General features: G+C 52.4%; 1 protein-coding gene across 4 annotated transcripts in view; it reads right to left on the reverse strand.

Annotated features, from left to right (window-relative positions):
• The window catches only part of ARHGAP23 (Rho GTPase activating protein 23), a 144,375-nt gene that overhangs the window by 71,612 nt on the left and 53,928 nt on the right, over window positions 1-18,835 (reverse strand). For 2 of the 4 annotated variants that reach the window (XM_019482569.2, XM_019482568.2), the window contains exon 1: window positions 11,673-12,507. The exons of the other annotated variants lie outside the window; for them this stretch is intronic. In XM_019482569.2, coding sequence (XP_019338114.1) covers window positions 11,673-11,975 — 303 coding nt within the window. In that variant the 5' untranslated portion in view covers window positions 11,976-12,507. Of the gene's footprint in view, window positions 1-11,672; window positions 12,508-18,835 lie in introns of those variants that run through there. 4 annotated transcript variants of the gene reach the window in all.

An 18,835-nucleotide genomic window follows, 5' to 3' on the forward strand; every position in this document is an offset into this window, starting at 1 on the left:
ATTGTCACACAGTGCTTGTGGCAGCCTAACAGTGTCAGCTAAAGGTTTGATTTTCTAAACCACACCATTAGACCAATGCAAAACCTAGGGAGGCTACCTTCTTATAGGTATAAAGGTGTTTGCACTGGAATGCTTTGTGCCTCTCCACAATTGCAGCTAGCTATAATTGGCAGAAGCACTTTTATACAGCCTCTGTATCACCAGAGGACATACTCTGCCTGGGTTGCTATGGTTAAAGTCAGGGCTGTACAACTGAGGTCCTTGAGGGGCCAACACACAACCTGTGGGCTCCTTCAGCTTTCTCTCCCACAGCAGAGGAGGGCTGGGGAGTGGGTGGAGGCTACATTCCACTGGCACTGTCTGCGGTGTGGGGTAGGGGGCTACATGCTGCCCATACTGCTTGTGGAGAGAGGGGAACAGGGAATCTCAAGGGACCACCTGCTCAGCATATGGCCAGCCTAGTGTACAGCCCAGGCGCTGCAAGCCAGCACCGCACACAGCCCCCAGCCCTAGGGAAGTTGGGCAGCGCTGACCAAAGCGCTACAGATTATGCAGCACCAGATGGCAGAAGCTGCACTGGAGAAGGCTCTCACACACATGCAAGTGAGATTGTGGCAAACTAAAGGGAGGAGAGGCAAGTGGTTGGGGCAGGGAAGGAAGAGCAGCAAGAGAAGGGCTGCAAAGCCAGCTGGGCGCAGCCCCTGGAGGGTCTGAGGGAAAGCAGGAGGTACTAAACAGGATCCAGCAGCCAGGGTGGTGGGGGTTGTGCCTGGGGAGGAATGGGCATAGCTCTGGAAAGCAGGCGGCAATATGCTGGGGAATAAGGGAGGCACAACCTGGAGGTGGGAGGCTGCAAGGAGAGAGGAGCTGGGAGCAGCAAGCAAAACAAAACAAAAAATGCCCTTTTTCTAGCTCTAACCATGGAAACAGCCACCGCTTTGGTCAGTGGAAAGAGGCTTGTGAGGCACCTTTGGCTGGAGGGTATAAAACCCTTTCCACGGAGCGAGGGGGAGTTGGCATCGTTCTGGGCACTGGTAATAAACATTTCCTGGAGCAGATCCCACTTCTCAGGCCCCAGGGAGCAGCAGCCTCCTCTTCCCTTCCCTTCCTGCAGGAAGCTGGACCTCTCCTTTGTTCTCTGCCCCACTGCCCCCTAGCAAAGTCAGCAGCTGCCAGGTCGACTAGACAGTGCCACCTCATTAGGCCCTGCTTGGTGCTGCCGCTTGAGAGCAGCAAACTGATTTTGCCAGGCAATTGAGAGCAATCCCAGGACACTGCAGATGTCCAGTGAAGTCATGGAAGAGCCTAGTGCACCTCGGCTGTGTCTCTAACTGGATCCAAGGCCCAGGGGAAGAGACACGTCTGATCTTTATAACCCAACCCTTCTCATTCCTTGGGGACAGCCTGCTGGGAACATAGCCTCGGCAGAGTATGGGAAGTAGACGTGCTGCGGCCAGGCTGGAGCTGACCTTCTGATCACGTTCAATCAGCCAACCAAAGGAATGAGGGTGCAGGGTGTAATCTGCAGCCTTCTGTCTCCATTCTTCCCCCCTTGCCACCTCACCCTGCTGAGTCTTGCAACGTGACACTATACTTTCCAGACGCTCTGCACCTTCCACCCCCAGCTGGAGACCAATTTTCTTTTGATTCCAGGGTGTCTTTCAATGTATCATATGACCAAAACGGATTACAGGGTGCACAACCCACGGGCCTTTTGTGGCTACTGCCCAACAGATCCCTCCTCTGGGGAAAGCCTGTTCTCCCTACAGACACAGAGCTATGGCAATTCCAGGCTCTTCCCTGAAGCCCTCCCACTGGCCCAGCTCCCATGGTTTTGCTGGGAACTGGGAAGGCTGTTTTCAGTGAAAAGTGCTGCAACAAGCACCACACTGTAATGAGTGGCCCAGGCCCATCAAACAGCCACTTCAGTGCCTTGGAGGAAGCCCACTCGAGCGGGGCTGAGTGTAACTGTGTTGGCTATGGCTGTGATTCTCTATCCACAGAGACAGATCAATGCTAAACTTAAGCAGGCTCCTTTAGATGCGAGAGCCCACTTTTGAGAAGTCAGCCCAGAAATGAGCCCTGGTAGGACTTGCAAGACAAACATGTGGTTATAGGAGGCTTCTGTTCTCTTTGCCTTCACTGTTTGGTTTGTTTTTTTATTGATACCCACTACTCAAAATACCATGCCACAAAAAAGAGATGAGATAAGATGCTGAAGTGCTTTGGAAAATGTTAAGTGAAGTCTCAGTTTCATATATGCAATTTAGGGATTGCAGCATAATAGAGGCAGAGTTAACAAATACGAATTAACTGGCACTGTGAATGCAAAGTGAATTGTTAAACCAGGTTAGCCTTTGTATTTTATTCAGACTCAAACCAAAGAGGTCTTAAGTCAGTTTTGCTTAATTTACCTTGGAGATTAACTCAACTAAACCCAGTTATGACCCCTTTCATTCTGAAGAGGTGTCTCCACACAGAGAGTTGATCAAGTTTAACCAATTCATTTTAAAAGGCAATAATGAGATTAACTATCCCTAGTGTCTCTGTATACATAAATTTTAGGGCACTAAAGACCACAAGTCCCAGAGCCTATCAAGAATGAGATAGGTTCTGAAATCCCTTCCGTTCAACGGGATTTAGTTTCTTTTGAAAATGTCACCCACAGGTCCCAATTCTGTGTTCTCAGCTCCTTGGGCCCAATTCTGTGCTGTGCTGCCTGGCACAGACAGGCAAAGATCCACACAGCTGAGCCCAGCTCCAGGCAGGAGGGAGCTGCCCAGGGGTAAGAAGGGGGCTTGCAGACAGGTTTATTGTGCCCCATCTGAGCTGCACACTGGTGCTGGGAGGCTGGAGTCACCAATTCAGACATCCCCTAAGGCAGTCACTCTAAAACACAGCCAAAAGAGACCCTGATCAGGTGGAGGAGGCAGATTTTAATCAGTGTTGGGCCAGCCGCTGCAGCTCCAGCCCTCGTAGCTTCTTCCCTCACTGCCCATGGGACTGTCAGACATAAGAAAAATCCAAGCAATCTATCAGGGGCAGAGAGGCCTTGCCATGCTCTCCTTTTACAGACAAGGCCTTCACAGTCCACTGCTGCCCAAGCTTTCGTGGCTGCTGGTCCCAGAGCGGCTCCTTTATTCAGCCTGGGGCTGGTAATGAAGCTCCTCATATTCATGAGATGAAGCTCTCCCACCATCTCTCTGGCTACGCTCTGCATGTCATTAGCCCCATACTCACTGAGCACTTGAACGACTGCCTACACAGAGAGCCAAGATGGGCCACGGTGAGCTGAGCCATATGACAGCACCCTGGCTACTAACTGCTTCCTCTGCTTACAGCTCTGGAGGTTTGAGGACTTTGGATCCAGCTGCACAAATAATTGGGATTCCCAAGGAGAATTTGGCAACTCTCTGTGGAATACGAGCTGGGGGGGAGGGCACAGGGTAGGACACGGCAGTAAGGCAGTGGTGTAAGAGGATGGAAACAGCAGCATGCACTATGCAGAGGCCTCGCTCCATCTTGTTCCAGATCTGAGCAGAAGGGTCACTGCTCCAAAGGAAAAAACAGCCCACTGGCAACCCCACACTCCTCCTGGCTCCCTCTTGTCACAACAGCAAGGAAAAAGGCAGGAAGCAGGACAAATGAGGGGTTATCAAAGGTCAGCACCGGTGCAATAAGTGTCTGTGGCAGCCTCCCATTCCACCGAGCGCTGTTTGACTGTGGAGAAAACGTGGGGAGGGGCAGAAAGAAAGCTGGAAATGAAGGAGAAAGAGGGAGGGGAGAAAAGAGAAAGAAGGGGAAAGGAGAAAATAAACTAGGATGTAAAGAGAGGGATGCAGGAGGCAGCAAGAGGTTGCTAAAGTCACCTCACATGCCAGTGTGACTGTGGAGGTGCAGGCCACCTCCAGGGACTCTCCCGCCCAAGATTTCCTCCCAGGCATCTTTCATCACCAATGTGTCCAACCAGCCGGAGAAAGCAGAATAGCTGATCAGGCTGCATCTATTAGATAAACCCCCTCCCCGCACCCTCCCTGCGATATGCCGGCAGACAGAAAAAAGCCCTTGCTGCCAGATAAGACCAAGATAAATCCCCCACATGGTATCCCCCAGACACCCATGAAACAAAACAAATCAGCAGACGGGCACAAAAGGGACCCTCAGCTGCCACCTTCATCCCCCCTGCCCCAGGAGAGCCCAGAACATGCAGCTGCTCTGCCAGAGCAAGCCTGGCTGGAAAGGCATATGTTCCAGTTGGTGAACACAGCTGATGGCCTGGAGAAGGTGGGCACCATACTGCCAAGTGACAGAGGTAAAGGATAGCAGGTACCGGCTTGCTGAATACAGCAACAATACCCAGGTGCCTTGTGCTGCCTCAGGACTTCACCAGACCAGAGAGGGAAAAGGGAGACATTCAGATATACCTGGCTCCCCTCCCCTACTGTCAGTGCTCACATTGCAAGCCATGGAGGCTTCATCCCTGCCATTGAGAAAGCAACACCACAGCCTAAAAGACATTAGCGAAAGGAAGCTCACTCACATATACAGCTCCTCAGAAAAGGGGCTACCCACTAGGTGTATGTACAGTATCATGCACAATGGGGCTGATCTCAATGGGGTCTCTACATGAGACAGTGATGTAGACAACAAGAACAACAATCGGCCTGAACGTGGGGTTTCAGCAGCTGTTGAAACAGCACAGATGATTTTATACATCCAGTTCTGGGTCAGCTGAATGGGAACTCAGCATCTAAACCCTTTAGGCAACTTGGAAAATCTCAGCCTGTGGTTCCATTCCCAGCCCTGTGAATAGGTTTTTGGTCGATCAATGCCTTGCCTGCACCTCAGTTCCCCAGCATGTAAACAAGCCTAGGGTTGATAACACATCAAGGCAGAGGGACAGGCTGTAATATTAGATTCATAAATTGGGGGGGGGGGGGCCTATTTTGATATTCTCAGATGGACTACACTGGAGATGCATCCCAACCCATTGCTCCTACTCCCATATCTTCCACCACTCACCAGATCTTGAATTTTCCCCAGGGGCACACAAGCCCCAGTCAGCAAAGATCTAAGACCATCCCAAGACAAAACCAGAGCCTGCTTCCCTGGGAACAGATCTGGCCTTGGACATCAAAGTGACCAGGATCAGTACCTCAGAGTGGGGCAGGGGGGACAAACAGCACAGAACAATGCCAAGAGCTGGGTCCTTCTCTCCTCCCCTGCCCAACAGCTGTGGATGCCTTTCTACAGTCCTGGTGCTCTGAGGGCATGGACAGCTGGCTGAGCCTTATCAGCTTGAAGAAACAATGCTGCAGAGGCCACTTCCCAGCAACGGAAGGAACCAGCAGGGCCCTGTTTATCATCCCTGTAGAAAAGAGCGCAATTAAACTGGAGAAAATGGTAGAGCAGGGGACCCTGGGTAATTATAGCCAGGACAGAGGCAGGCTATACTTTACTAAAATACACAACTCGGTGAGCAAACAGCCTGAGGCTTGAGTACTTTTTGCTACCCTGTACAAGCTGGCGTGGATCAGCAGATGGAGGGAAAGAAGGCCCAGGCTGGGGTTTCTGTGGGGTCCTTTTCAATCGCCTTTTCCTTCTCAGTCAGGCTCTTGTTAATATTCACAGTGCCATGGTCTGAGTGGCAGCTGAATTAAGTCACCTCTTGAGAAGGGAGGGCATGGGAGAGACAGAACCCACATTGGACGACGAGTGTTGAAATTCAGATACCGTCTTCCCACTGCCCTGTTACTTTGTGTGAGGGAGGGAAAGGAAGGAAGTAAAAAGGTGAAGGGAAGAATGAGCGACAAAGGCCAAAAAGAAAAAAAAGAGAAAGATGCACAGAGAGATTGAGGGGTGCAGGATGAGAGTGAGAGGGCACACAAAGGGAAGGGGCACAAAAAGCCTTTGTCTGTTTTTCTGTGCTGAGTGGGCCTTTTTGCTGGTGCTGGGTAAATACAATCATGCTATAGAAGAGCAGGCCTGTGGGAACATGCCAACCCCAGCCCTCAGGTGCCCAGCCTCCTACACAGGAACAGTTCACCTTCTTCTGGCCAGGTGCCAGTGCTGCCCACTCCAACTCCATGGACTGGACAGAGGAAAGCATAAGCTCTCCTGGTACTACAGCTTACACACTGATGCCATGCTAACGCAGAGTAATAATGCTGGCACGGTTTAGACCCAGCCCCATGATATGTCCTGGATGTGCCTTGAGGTACTCTTGACGTCACCTTCCAGAGATAAGCTGCTCTGACAATCCACCCTCTCTCATACAGAGCCACTCTCAGGAGACACCCAGTCCAGTGCTTAGATCTTCCCAGGCTGGTGCTGATATGAGTAAGAGTCACCTGCGTATCTCCTGCCCACCTGCTACTGACACCTGCACCTAATTCTTCTGTAGCACTTGGCATCAGATCTCAAAACCTTTTACAAAGGAGACCAATGTTGTTAAACGTTGTTAACCCCACTTTAGAAATGGGAAAACAAAGACACGGGAAGAGAAAGGGAGCTGCCCACTGATCTCCCCACCTCTCTCCTCACAAATCAGTGGCAGAGCCAGGGACAGAATCCAGATCTGCCAATTCCAGGTTCCCTATCCATTAGGCAGCACTGCCAAAGATCCTGCAAATAATTTCTCTGGGAGCAAGCATGGGAGATAGTGCTAGGGAATCCCAACTCCAACACTTCATGGCCTTCCCCAACACCCTGCATGGAGCCCTCAAGACCCTGTCCCCAAATACTGCTGGGCAAAAATAAAAGCCCGGGACATTTGCTCACATCTAGAGATTGCTTGTCGGAAGGAAAAAGAAAACTCACAGTGGGTTAGCTCTGCCCTCAGCCTGAGATCACAGACAGAGGAGAAGCCCAAGCCAAGCCCCAGAGTCGCATCCAGCTACACTGTGGGCGGCATGGGGAGAAGCAGGAAATTACTGCTGTTCATGACATATAATGCAGGGAGACAAGGACCCTCAGTCCTGGACCAGGACCCCTTTGTGTTGGGTGCTGGCCAGCGCAGAACAAAGTGCTGGCCCCTACTGCAAAGAACTCACATCTATATTCAGAGCAGGAGGGAAAAGCCCTGCCAACTCCTACAGCAATATCACAGTGGCCTTTGCAGCCACCGCTCCACAATCTCTCTCACTTGCATCAGAACACCCACCAGTACTAAGCACAGAGAAGTCACTGGGAAGCCCTTGTATAGGCACCACTTCACGTTCTCCTTCAAGACAGCCTGCCACTGACTGCAGCAATCTGGGTAGCGTTTTACACTCTCTACGCCAGGGAAGCCATGGGGTGCAAGGCAGAATAATACCAGGCCCAAGGGGCTTCATAGCTACCAGGCCTCTTGGAGGACTGCACTCTGGGCCTATGCAGTTCCAATAACTGCAAGTGTCCACCAGCCAAAGTCTTGAGGCAAGACAAAGTAAGGGAGCCTTCCAGTTCCACCAGGGATCCTAACTTGTCTCTGTGGCTGCCCATGAGTGCCCCAGCCCAGCCCGGCTACTTTCCCCATCTGCGGTCTCCATTGTCTAGGCTGCCTGCTTGCTGGATTATTTTTAAGTTGACAGCTGAATGCGCCCTTGTGATTCTAACTAGTGCGGACAAGCCTCAGAAGGGGAGACAGCAAGAGGAAGCAGCACAGGCACTCCTGAACCCCACAGACACCCGCCCATAGCCAACACCACTGCCTCACCCGCAACATCCACCCCAGACACACTCCAACCTACCCACCTGGCCCTGCCAACCACAGGGACACAGCACGTCTCCAACACAGCTATTAAGTGGCATTTAGTTTAATTACATATGTGACCATTGTAGCAGCTGCCTGCCATTCTGCTGCCCAGCGTTTCTCACCCTCCTGCTACCTCCCCTGCATATTCCCAGGCACTGGCAAGATGTTCCTCTAGGAAAGGAAGGTTACAGACGAGGCAGGATGTCCTCCCCAACTGGAAGGTTGAAGCCCTGGACAAAGCCAGTTCAACAGACTCTCTGGTGGACCAAAGGATAACAGTGTTCCAGCTTGCACCCCAGAGCCTGGCTGATATCCACTCCACACGTTTATCTCCAACTGCACGTACAAGCTGCAATTAAGTAATAGCACAGAGCAGAGGAGCCTTCCTTTTTAGCCTTGCTTTGGTGATGAGAGGAAGCTGGCTTCTAGCATTCCTTGTCCCAATGCCCAAGCTTTGCTTTGCCCCCTGTAGCCATGGCAGTATCCTCACCACAGGCAATTCCTGCCCTTTTCTTCAGGCAAGCTCTTCCCTTGGCCTACTGCTTAGTCAAGAGTAGTCTGGTGCTTCTGGCACTGGGTAAAGCCATCAGAGCAGGGGGCCAAATTAATCCCAACAGAGCTATTCTAGGGATAACTGAGGCTCCAAACAACTAAAACAAGCCAAAGGGCCCATTCTGCAGCCCCTGCTCACTGTAAATGGCACCCACCTAAAAGTGAGTGGCTCTGCTGCCTTCACTCAGACCCACTGACCTGAATGCTGCTACTCGTGTGAGTAAGTATTGTTTATTCATCATAAGGGCTGCACAATCCAGCCATAAGTGTTTAGTAGATTATACTTCTAATAAACTACAGAAAGCTCATCTAAACCAGTGGATCTCAGCATTGTGCCAGAAGGCTGAGCGTTACATTGCTTGGCATGTTTTCTGGTGGCATCAGGATTAGACCAGAGATGGTCGTACAGTCCACCCACAGGATAATATTGTGCTCCAGTAGAAACTTCAGGTACACTGGATCTTGGCAAGTCTAGCCGCATGAACCTGTCTCTTTGGCAGTGACAAGATCATCTTGTGTGTTTGCCTTGCTATTGTGTCCCATCAGTGACACTTCCTCATGCATGCAAACTGAATGCCTCACTTTGCCTGACTTCTTCTTCCAGCCTGTTTAGCTTGTGCCCCAAACCCCAAGGACCTTTAGTCCTCACCATCTCTCTTCTTTTGTCACCATCTGTGAGCTCTCTTCTGCTCTCTTGCATCAGTCTGCATCCTGACTACAAGAGCTACCAAAAGAAAAGACAAGCAGGAGAGCATAGTCCGGTGGGTAGGGCACTGGCCTGAGACCCATAAGGCCTATTTTATTACCTGCTCTGCTGTGTGATGAGAGAAGTCCTTTCTCTTCTCTGTGACACTGCTTCATCCCTGTCTTTTATTATGTGTTCAAACAGTGCCCCAGCACAAGCAGAGCCAACACTGGATGAGACCACTGGGTGCTATTATCATAAAAACAACCACCTCTAGACTAAATGCACATTCTACTCCAACACCTAATTTGCCATCTTTCCCATTTGTTCCTCGCTTTCTTGCCCCCTCTTCCCTGCAGGAAGCCAGAAATTCCCCTTTCTTTTTATTTTAACTAAGGACAGAAGCCTCCTGAAGTGCTCCAACCAGCTGCGTCCCTCTCATTAATGCTGCTCCCCTGAAATTCACAGGCGTTCACAAGCAGCACAGCTAGGATGGTGAGGATGTCACATGGCAGCACAGCTAGGATGATGAGGATGTCACATGGCAGCACCTAGGAAGAGTGATGAAACAAGCCATGCAATAATCAGATGCTCTAATTTTCCAAAATGGGAGGGGAGGGGTCAAGACAAACAGGGGCAGCTCCTTTCTGCTGTCTTGATCCTCAAACCAGGAACTTTCAATGTTTCTCAGAGCTCATTTTTGCTATAGTCTATCCATAAAAGCAGAAGCAGCTTAAACTTCTCAGAGCCCCCTTTATCCAGGGCTTTTTGAGCAATTCATTTACTTATCAGCTTCATCTGAGGTCTGAATATGCTTGCATTTCACAGATGGAGAAACTGAGGCTCAGAAGAGGAAAGCAATTGGCTCATTAAGTCACCCAGTAAGTCAGCAACACAAGCAAGAAAAGAACCCAGGAGTCCTAGCATTCTCAGTCCCCTGCATCACCCCTTGCACTCATCCACAGTCAGCAAAAGAAACCAGGAATCCTGCCACTCACAGATCCCTGCACTAGCCTATGCTGTCACCCAAAGCCAGCAGTAGAACCCAGGAGCCCTGACATTCCCAGTCCCCTGCGCTAATTAACTTAACAATGCCTCCCCAATTTTGTTTTGAAATGACACGCACCAAAACTAATCACCATCATCATTTGTGCAAGCTAGTCGGACATCTCGGCACTGGGCATGACGCCCGCCACTGACTCACTCACCAAAGGGCCAGCAGCTTCCCAATTCAGAAACACAGAGATACCCTAACTCCCTCCCCTTTATGTTGCTGGCCCTGAGGTCACGATCCACTCCTGTTCTGTCTACTTTGCATTTTGTCTCCCTTTGTGAGCCAACTCGACAGCCCTTGGAAGCAACAGCGGGGCACAACCTGAGCACACAGCTAACACGCAAAGCTCCTCCTCACACCTCCGGTCATTCATTCAGACCCAAGCCAGCTGCTCAGGACAGTACAAAACAGGGAGTCAGGGAGAGGCCAGGAGTCAGGGAGAGGATACAGCTGGAATTCAAATTGTGGGGTCTCTTTGTACCTACATTTCCAGCCCCCCAAAGCCCTGTCACACATCACTCACTTTGTACCCTAGCCCCACATATTTTTTGTTGGTTTTCTGTCTCTCCTCAGGCAAAACTCCAACTGAAGCCAACAAACCCAAAGTCTAATTCATTGCCCATCACTAGAGTACCTGGTCACTAGTACCTTCTCAACTCAAATAAGCATGGTAAAGAACTTGGTTTAGAGAAGGGAATAACACTCCACCAGCCTCTGCCCACAGTCACATGTCCCTCCCTCCAAAGAAACCAGAGCAGATACTCCACCCCACAGAGTCCAACACTCAGGAACAAAGGCACATCTTACATCCTACCCTTGACAGTTCCTGAAAAGGAGCCAAGAACAGAGCCAAGAATACCCCTAGTGAAGATGCCCCATCTCCAGCTCCCACAACATTCTTGCCAGCCATAACCACTGGATGACGCAAGGCAATCTCCTAAACAGGCCCTTTATGACACTGACAATCAAGACCTTACCAGAAATGGTCAGAAGTGGCAGGTAACCTGGCAGCTTGTGCAGGTAACCAGAGCATCAGCATAGACAGGACATGGACCTACCCACTGCACTTCTGGAGAACGATCTAAAGAAAGACCCTTCCATTCTCCTCTCCAGAAGATGAATCCAAGCTGCTCACAGCCTCCTCTTCTTTACACAGAGACAGAGATACAAGCCTGCTCACCTGCCCAGTTCCCCAGCCATACTGGAGACATCTCCCCCACACTGGGGGCACACTGCCCTAGGATGGAGATACCCAGATCATCAGTTCTAGGCAGTGGAAGAAAAGCCAGATAGTCCCACAGTCTAATGTCCTAACCCTGAGGGCACGCACAAAGGCATCATCAGGGAGATAGTGCTATAGAAACCTCTTGTTAGCACCAAGCATAATTAGTGGCATGTAGCTGCTGTTCCCCGCCATCACACCAGGCCAATGGTGACTGCACTGATTCTTAACATTGATCCTCTATGAGCTTATGAGGAACCTGGCTCCCAAGCCACTCATTTCCCCCTTTTCCCCAAAAGGTACCGTCTCCCATCGAGCACTGGACAAAGGGTACAGAGCCCGCACACACATATAAGATCAGGGCTTCCCAGGGCTCAGGGGGGATTTGGGTATAGTGATAAGGGCATACAAGTGCATCTCTCACCATGCGGCATTTCTCCACGCAGGGACGTGAGCGGCATTTTTGCCTGGTGACAGCGGCCCCAGCACGGGGCCACCTGCGCTCCAGGTCCACGTTGTCAGTCCGCAGTGTGGTCAGCCAGATGCAGCAGGGCTCAGGTGAGCTGCAGTCCACCCCAATGGCCCTCTCAAAGCACCAGCCCTTCTTTGCTCGCTCCACACTCCACAGGGCCTTGCCCACCATTTTTGGCGCAGCACAGGGACGAGGGGGTCCCCACTGCCTGCCACGGGATGCCCTGTCCCCTCCGCCTGCACCTTCTTCCACCATCAAGCTGGAGGAGAAGGGAGAGATTCTCCCCAGACAATTGCTGACAAAGCAGGGGGCCAAAGGAAGACGGCTGCCACTGGAACCAGCGAAGACTCGTTCAGGAGTGTGCCGGGGAACTGAATGGACTTTCAGCCCCTACAGAAGCTAGCACCCATTCCTTGTAGATCCAACGGTGAGGAGGGAATAGTGAAGCTCTCTCCCTGTGCCCTGCAGTTACACCCAAAACTTCAGCAGAAAGTCTGGTGAGCAGAGCCTGCCGGCAAGGAGAGCTGAACACAAGCAGCTCCGCTGTCTCACTTATCACAGATGAATGCCGATTAGTCCATGCTTGGGCACACAAGATCCACACGTACACATGCACCCTGAGAAAACTGTCCTGCACACATCCCTCTCCAGGCAGAGGGGATGGGATGGGAGAGCCCCGTCACCATGAGAAAAGACTGACACCAGCAGCCTGAAGAGAGGCTCATGGAGGAAGCAGACAGACAGACAGCAGAAAAGAGAATGCACCCGCCACCCTCTCAGCTTGCTCAGCACAGGCTCTGGCTGCAGCTGCTCTGGGCAATCAGTCAGCCCTGCCCATCACCCCACCCACCCGCCCCTCACTGGGCTCTCTGAGCCAACCCCCTCAGCTGCACGGAGGGAGCTAGCACAGCCTGGGGATTGGAAGTTACTCTTTGCTGAGACTTTTCCTTTTTGTCCTAATCCCCCCTCTCTACCCTGATCACCCGGACACCAGCGCCAAACTGCCTGCGGCCTCTTCCTTCCTTCCTAATCTCACTTTCCGGAGCAGCAGCACTTTTGCCTGCTCTCAGAGATGTGGAGAGGGGGAAAGGGAAAGAGAGAGTACTGTCTAGTGAGTAATCTCAGGACGCCTGGGTTTCCTTGCTGGATCTGCCAGGTGACACAGGCCTGAGTCACCTGCTCTAGTTTATGCACGTTTCCCAAGTTGTGAAACAGAGAGTGAACCATCAAAGGAAGGGTGCCGTGATTGGAAAGAAAGCAAGGCAGAGCTGGGGAGCTGGGCTCACCCACAAGGTAGCTGGCAGGGGGGAATGGACAGAGAAGGGGAACTCCCAACCCTGCTCTCTTTCTCTCTCCCCCATCCCACTTTCTGTCTGGTCCATGAGCAGAACAATTACCCCAGTGCCCACAGTGCCAGCATTTGCCCAGACAACTGCATCGCCAGCTCTAGGAAACAGAGCCTGGGGACAAAGCTAGGACAACTCCCCCGCCTCCCTCCCCCCCCAAGCACTCTGCCTTGTCCACCACTGCCTCCCAAATCAGCTCTGTCCCCATCTGACCCACGACTCTTATGAGAGGCTCAGGCTGTTCCTTCCTGATCATCTCCGGTGCCCACTGCCCTGCTAGGGCTTTCTATTATAGAGGCCTGCCCGTTAGGACTGCGGTTGGGAGCCCAGCAAGAACAACTCCCGCCCTCTCTCAAGCAGGGCTGGGCTCAAGGCGGCAACCTCCAAAGACACTGAACATGCTTCAGATTAGATCCCTGCTCTTTGAGCTGCCACTAATCCTCCCCTGAGCTGTGCTGGGCCATCAGCCTTTGCTGTACTGCTCTGCATGCATTTGATTGCTGCTGTTCCTGTCTCAGTAAAGCAGCACAATCATCCCTGTCCATGGCTAGGGGGTTGTCGGGCAGAAGCATCACTACAGCTCACTCAAGTCAAGCTGCCTGCAATAGGAAGGATTTTTCACGAGCTTTGGGCCCACTCCAGCCCCCAGGGGAGATGGGGTCTGATCTAATGCTGTGGGGTGTACCAGGGTGACTGCAGTGGGGTCAAGGAGGAATTTTCTTAGAACCCCATACCTCTTAGATGCACCATATTGCAAATCAGCTGGGTCTGTGAAAGAGAGGCAAGGATGGGGGCAGGGGCTCCCCTTCTGAATCAGACATGAGCCACAGCCAGGGGCAGGTCAGCAGGCTCATCAGATCTACGATCTAATCCTGCATAGCAAATCCTGGCTCCCTTGAGCAGAAGCCGGGTGATGATGGCAAGTAGCACTCCTACTCGAAAGCAGCTAAAGACTCCAACTGCTCCAAGTGAATAAATTACCTTGCCCCGTCCCCCCACCCCCCTTCCCTCCTTGTCATATCACCAGCCCCTGGGGACCAGCTTGCCTTGCATGGATGTTAATGTAAGAGGAACAAAGGAATCACAGTACCCTAGGCAGCTCTCCTCGCCATACTCCAGCTTAATGGGAGTGGATTCATGCTGGCTGTGCTAAGGAGCATCGCACCATAGCCAGGCACAGCATATCTTTCAGCAGAGCAGCAGAAAGGCCAGGAAGTATGGGTGAGGACAGGCTGATAGGTGGAATCAGCGAGGGTGGAACAGAGGAAACTCTTCCCCTTACCACTCGCAGGCCAAATTTGGGGGATTTGGGAGTGACAAATCTCACCTCAAGCCCTAAAACACCTCTCTGCCCAGTTCACTGCTGAGATCTGTTAATCCAAAGGGAGAAAGAAGGGTAGATGGAGGCAGGGGGCACAAAGCCTAGAGACAGGCTCCTGGGTTTTGGCCACCAAACTGTGGTGTGTGGTATAAGCCTGAGCAGAGCCCTTTGCTTCCCTGCACATGGACACTAATGGATCACCCCCATAATTTGGAGGTGTGTGGTAAGCAAGTGCTAATGTAAACTGGTGCCTCCAGGCTGATAAAGCCATGGAAGTTGTCACTGGTGAGAGGCCAGTGTGTGGAGGAGGGAACCCTCAACTAAGCATTTAGTATTTAAGTATTTGTACAGCACCAGATGCACATGCACTGGGAGCAGCATAGACCCAGGCTCTACCCTATGGAGCACAGCAGCAAGACCAGGACAAATGGTGGAACAAAATGTAGCTGGAAAGAGGGGTGAAGAGGGTGTGAGCAGGCAGGGCTGCAGCAGTGGGCATTACTGTGACGCTTGGTAGAAGGTGGAGCAGAGACCAGCAGCAGATGTTTTGTGAGAAGTACGGTGTGCGGCTCAGTGGGTTGATGGTTAAGTGGGGTGGGAGCTCAGTACACACGTGTTCTCTTTTCACCTCTACCACTGACCCTGGGGAAGTCCCTGGCCCGCTCTGTGCCTCTGCTTCCCCTCCCACCCTGCACGTGTCAGGCATGTATGCTCTCAAAGGCAACAACTATCTCCCCTCTGTGCTGGACAGCGATGGTCATTCCTGCTGTAGGCAAGAGGCCAGCCCATAGCCAGGGACAGAGTGGAAACAGGAAAGAGCAGCAGAGAAAGAGGTAAAAGCAGGCCGAGTGCAAGAGGAATGGGACTCAGGACAGGGAGAGGGGCAAGAGAAGAGTGGGCTAAAGGGGCTGATCTTAAGAAACCAGAAGTGAAAAATGGGGGTGTATCATGAGAGTCACAAGGGGACAGGATTGGACAGGATGGGATGCACAGGGACAGACAAATGAAGGGGAACAGCTTTTTGTCTACAACATAGGGAAGAGCACCAGGAACGGAAAGGCTGTAAAGGAGAACAGTAGGGGGACAGCACGGCCTGGTAGAAAGCGTGCTAGCCTGAGACTTGAGAGACTTGGGTACTCCGTCCTCTCCCACCTTTGGGGGACCACAAGGACATCACCTACCCTATGCCTCAGTCCCCACCTTGTATAAAGGAAATAATGCATATGAAGTGATTGCTAGGTGCTCAAAAACTAGGGGAACAAGGCCAGACAGACTTTGACAGACACCATCTATAGTGGTGATCACAAACAGGACTTGAACTCACGGCACAGCCTCTCTGCAACACCAATCCACTTCGGCACGAGGAACACAGTAACTTCCCCTGTGACCTGCCTGGGCTGCCGGCAGGGTAAGCTCCCACCTGTGTGACAAACCAGGTCCTGAGGTCAGCTCTGAGACAGGATGCTCTGCTCAGGGGGTGGCTGCAAATGTTCCCCAGTGGTGGCTTCATGCCTACCGGATGAAAAGAGGCAATGACGCTGTTGACTGCACACAGGGTCAGGGCCTTTGGCACTGTTACCCACCTGGCATGGTATGTCTCTCCCCTGCCCATCCCAGGACTCCAGTGCCCCTTAAAGGTGCTGTACCCCACTGGGATGCACAGCTGGCACTAGCAGACCCATGGGCAAAGGAGGCAGGTAGAGCTCAGGGAAAATTTGCCACTCCACTGGCTCTGGGTCCATCTGCCTGTCACAGGGAGGATGGGCCAGAAACCCAGGAGGTCAGTTTCTGTGGAAACGTTTTGTTCCTCTGGTTTCCTGTTTGCTGGTTTTTCACCAGGATTTGCCTTTGCCGGGCTGTCTGAGGAGAGCCGGGGGGAAGAGGAGGACGACAGTGGGACAGGCGCTTGTTAAGACCTTGGTGGGATGGGTCCTGGCTGAATGAAAAAGATCCTGTGTCCCATCCCATTGCGGGCCAGGGGTCCCAAGCAAGATGAGGCAGCCCCAGTGCCTGGCCTGGCACAAAGGGAGGCATCACTGAGGAGAGGAGAGGAGAGGAGAGGAGAGGAGAGGAGAGGAGAGTTAAGAAAAACCCATGGCCCAGCCAGTCCCCTCCAAGTGTAGGGCAGAGAGGAGCTACAGGTATGAAGAAACAGGGACAGGCCCTCCCAGCATGGGACAGGTTTGGGACTAGGGGAGGTGTGGACAGGAATAGAGCTGAGCTTCAAGCTGTTAAAAGGGGGCAGGAGGACTTGTCAGGAAATGCCTCCCAGCTTACTCGGTAGGGTCAGGGGCAGACAAGGGGATGAAGTGGGGGGGGGGGCATTTGGCAGTGAGCTCCCCATAATGGATATGAACTAGCAGCTAGCTCTTTAGCCCTCTAAACAATCACTACAGGCAATAAGAAGGCCAAGGCAGACTTGCAAAGGGGGGCCTTAGATGGGTACCCAGCTTTGGACCCAAGAGGTACTGAGTGCTCTTCCCCTCCCATCAACCCACTGCACTTTCCAAGCCAGGCGCCCTGGCCTGGGTGAGGCCCCACTCAAGGAGGTCAGGTGGAGCATTCCTGCCATTCTAGAGGCTGAGAATAGGCATGTGCGGCAGCTCTGGGGAAATGCCAGTCATTGCTCACATTGCATCTCGCACACAGGGGCCAGGGGACTCTGCTCCCCGCCTCCCCCTTCACTTTCTGCCCATAATCACAGGGGAAAGCAGAAAAAAACCCTTCCCTGTCCCAGGTTGGGCAATGCTTGGGGGTGAAGAACGCTCTCCCCCTGCCAATGTCAGCCGCACTGTTATGAACAGCTCTGGGAAAATCCATGCAGACAGGATACAGCCAAGACCATCTCACTAAGGGGCAGAGGTGCCTGCTGGAATGAGTCACCACAACAATGCAAGAAGCAGTCTACGTAAAGGACCAGCCCAGGCAGCGGCTAACGGTGCCAGGTTCTGGGCAGAGAGATGACAGCAAGTGAACGGATGTTCCCCTTGAGCTCTCTCTCCGGGTATCTAGCTGGGAGAAAGGATATCTTTCTCTTCCTGCCTGGGTGATGAGTGCGTCAGGGGGGAAATGAAGGTATTTCATGGGTCACAAAGGGTAAGGGGGAGAACATGGCATGGGAGGCAGAGAGAGCAGAAGTATACAAGATCATTCTGGACAGGGGAGTGCCTGGTGGACAGGAGAGAAGAGGATCTGGAACACATATGAGCACACACCAGATGAGAGAGAAAGGGCACCCGTGCATGCCAGGGGGCCAGACACAGACAGACAGAGAGGAGAGCATACCGCAACCACTCTAAGGTAGTACACACTGGGGTTACAGGCCTGGAGCCTTTTAGTTATCCCATCTCCTTGGGCAAGCTTCACCCAGACACTGCACCCTGTTGGTACAATTCAGCCCTACCTTGACATAGACTCCTAAACAGGGGAGAGTAAAGGCTGGCTCCAGGACCCATACAAACCTGGGCTGTTCTGGTGAGCCAGCCAACAAGATCACCCATTAGCATTGCCTTAGTAATTCTGTGGGCCTTGGTCTGGTTGCTAAGTAAAAGATGGGATGCCAGCCTGAGTGTGGCAATGTGCTGCTGGGACAGGCACTGAAGTTCGCGGGTACACAACTCCCTATCTACTCCAGCTTTGGGATGACCCTTCCACGGTGGTGGGCACCAACACTACTGGCTGCAGATCCAGTGGCCCTTCAACCAAATGGAGAAACAGAAAGCACAGGAGAGAATGTCTAACTCCCTTAATGGCTTCAGCCCTTGGTAGGCTGCACCCTCCCCTTTCCTTCCTCCCACTATCTGGTCCCCTCTGCCTCCACCCAGGTCTCTGGCTGCACTGGCAGAGCACAGCTGACAGAGGTGGGGGCTCACAGGACCCTCGGCCTTAGAGAGGTGCTCTGTCTGTTTCAATGCAAACCAAAGGGGCTTCACAGTCATGTTCAAGCTGCCCCATGCCAGGCCCCTCCATGCCCACCTTCCAGGGCCCTTTTGTAGAGAAGGTAGCAGCTCCCAGCCCCCACCACAGCCTGCCCAGCTGCACAAGGTGGGACGCAGCTTACAAAGCTGCCCTGTTTGGAGTCTCCCCAACATGTCCCAACAAGCTGAGCTGCTGAGCCTGAGAAACAAGACAGGCCACCGGGCAGCTGTCAGTGCCAGCCCATAGAGCTGGGAGGGAGGGAGATGAGAGAGGGAAAGGGGTTTTGTTTCCAACTACCCAATAAAACTCTCTAAAAAGTAAACAAAAAGCAACGCCCCTGTGAGCACAGCCAGCTTCTAGCAACCTAGGGAAACTATCAGAGGTGTTTACTAGGATCTGAGCATCTCTAATGAACTTGTCCTCAGAACACCCCCAGGCAGCAGGCCAGAGCTCTTCTTCCCATCATACAGGTGAGGAAGGGAGGCACAAGATGAAGTGACTTAACCAGGGTCATGTGGGGAGTCTGTGGC

The sequence above is a fragment of the Alligator mississippiensis genome, chromosome 4 (genome assembly GCF_030867095.1).
Source record: "Alligator mississippiensis isolate rAllMis1 chromosome 4, rAllMis1, whole genome shotgun sequence".
NCBI lineage: Eukaryota > Metazoa > Chordata > Crocodylia > Alligatoridae > Alligator > Alligator mississippiensis.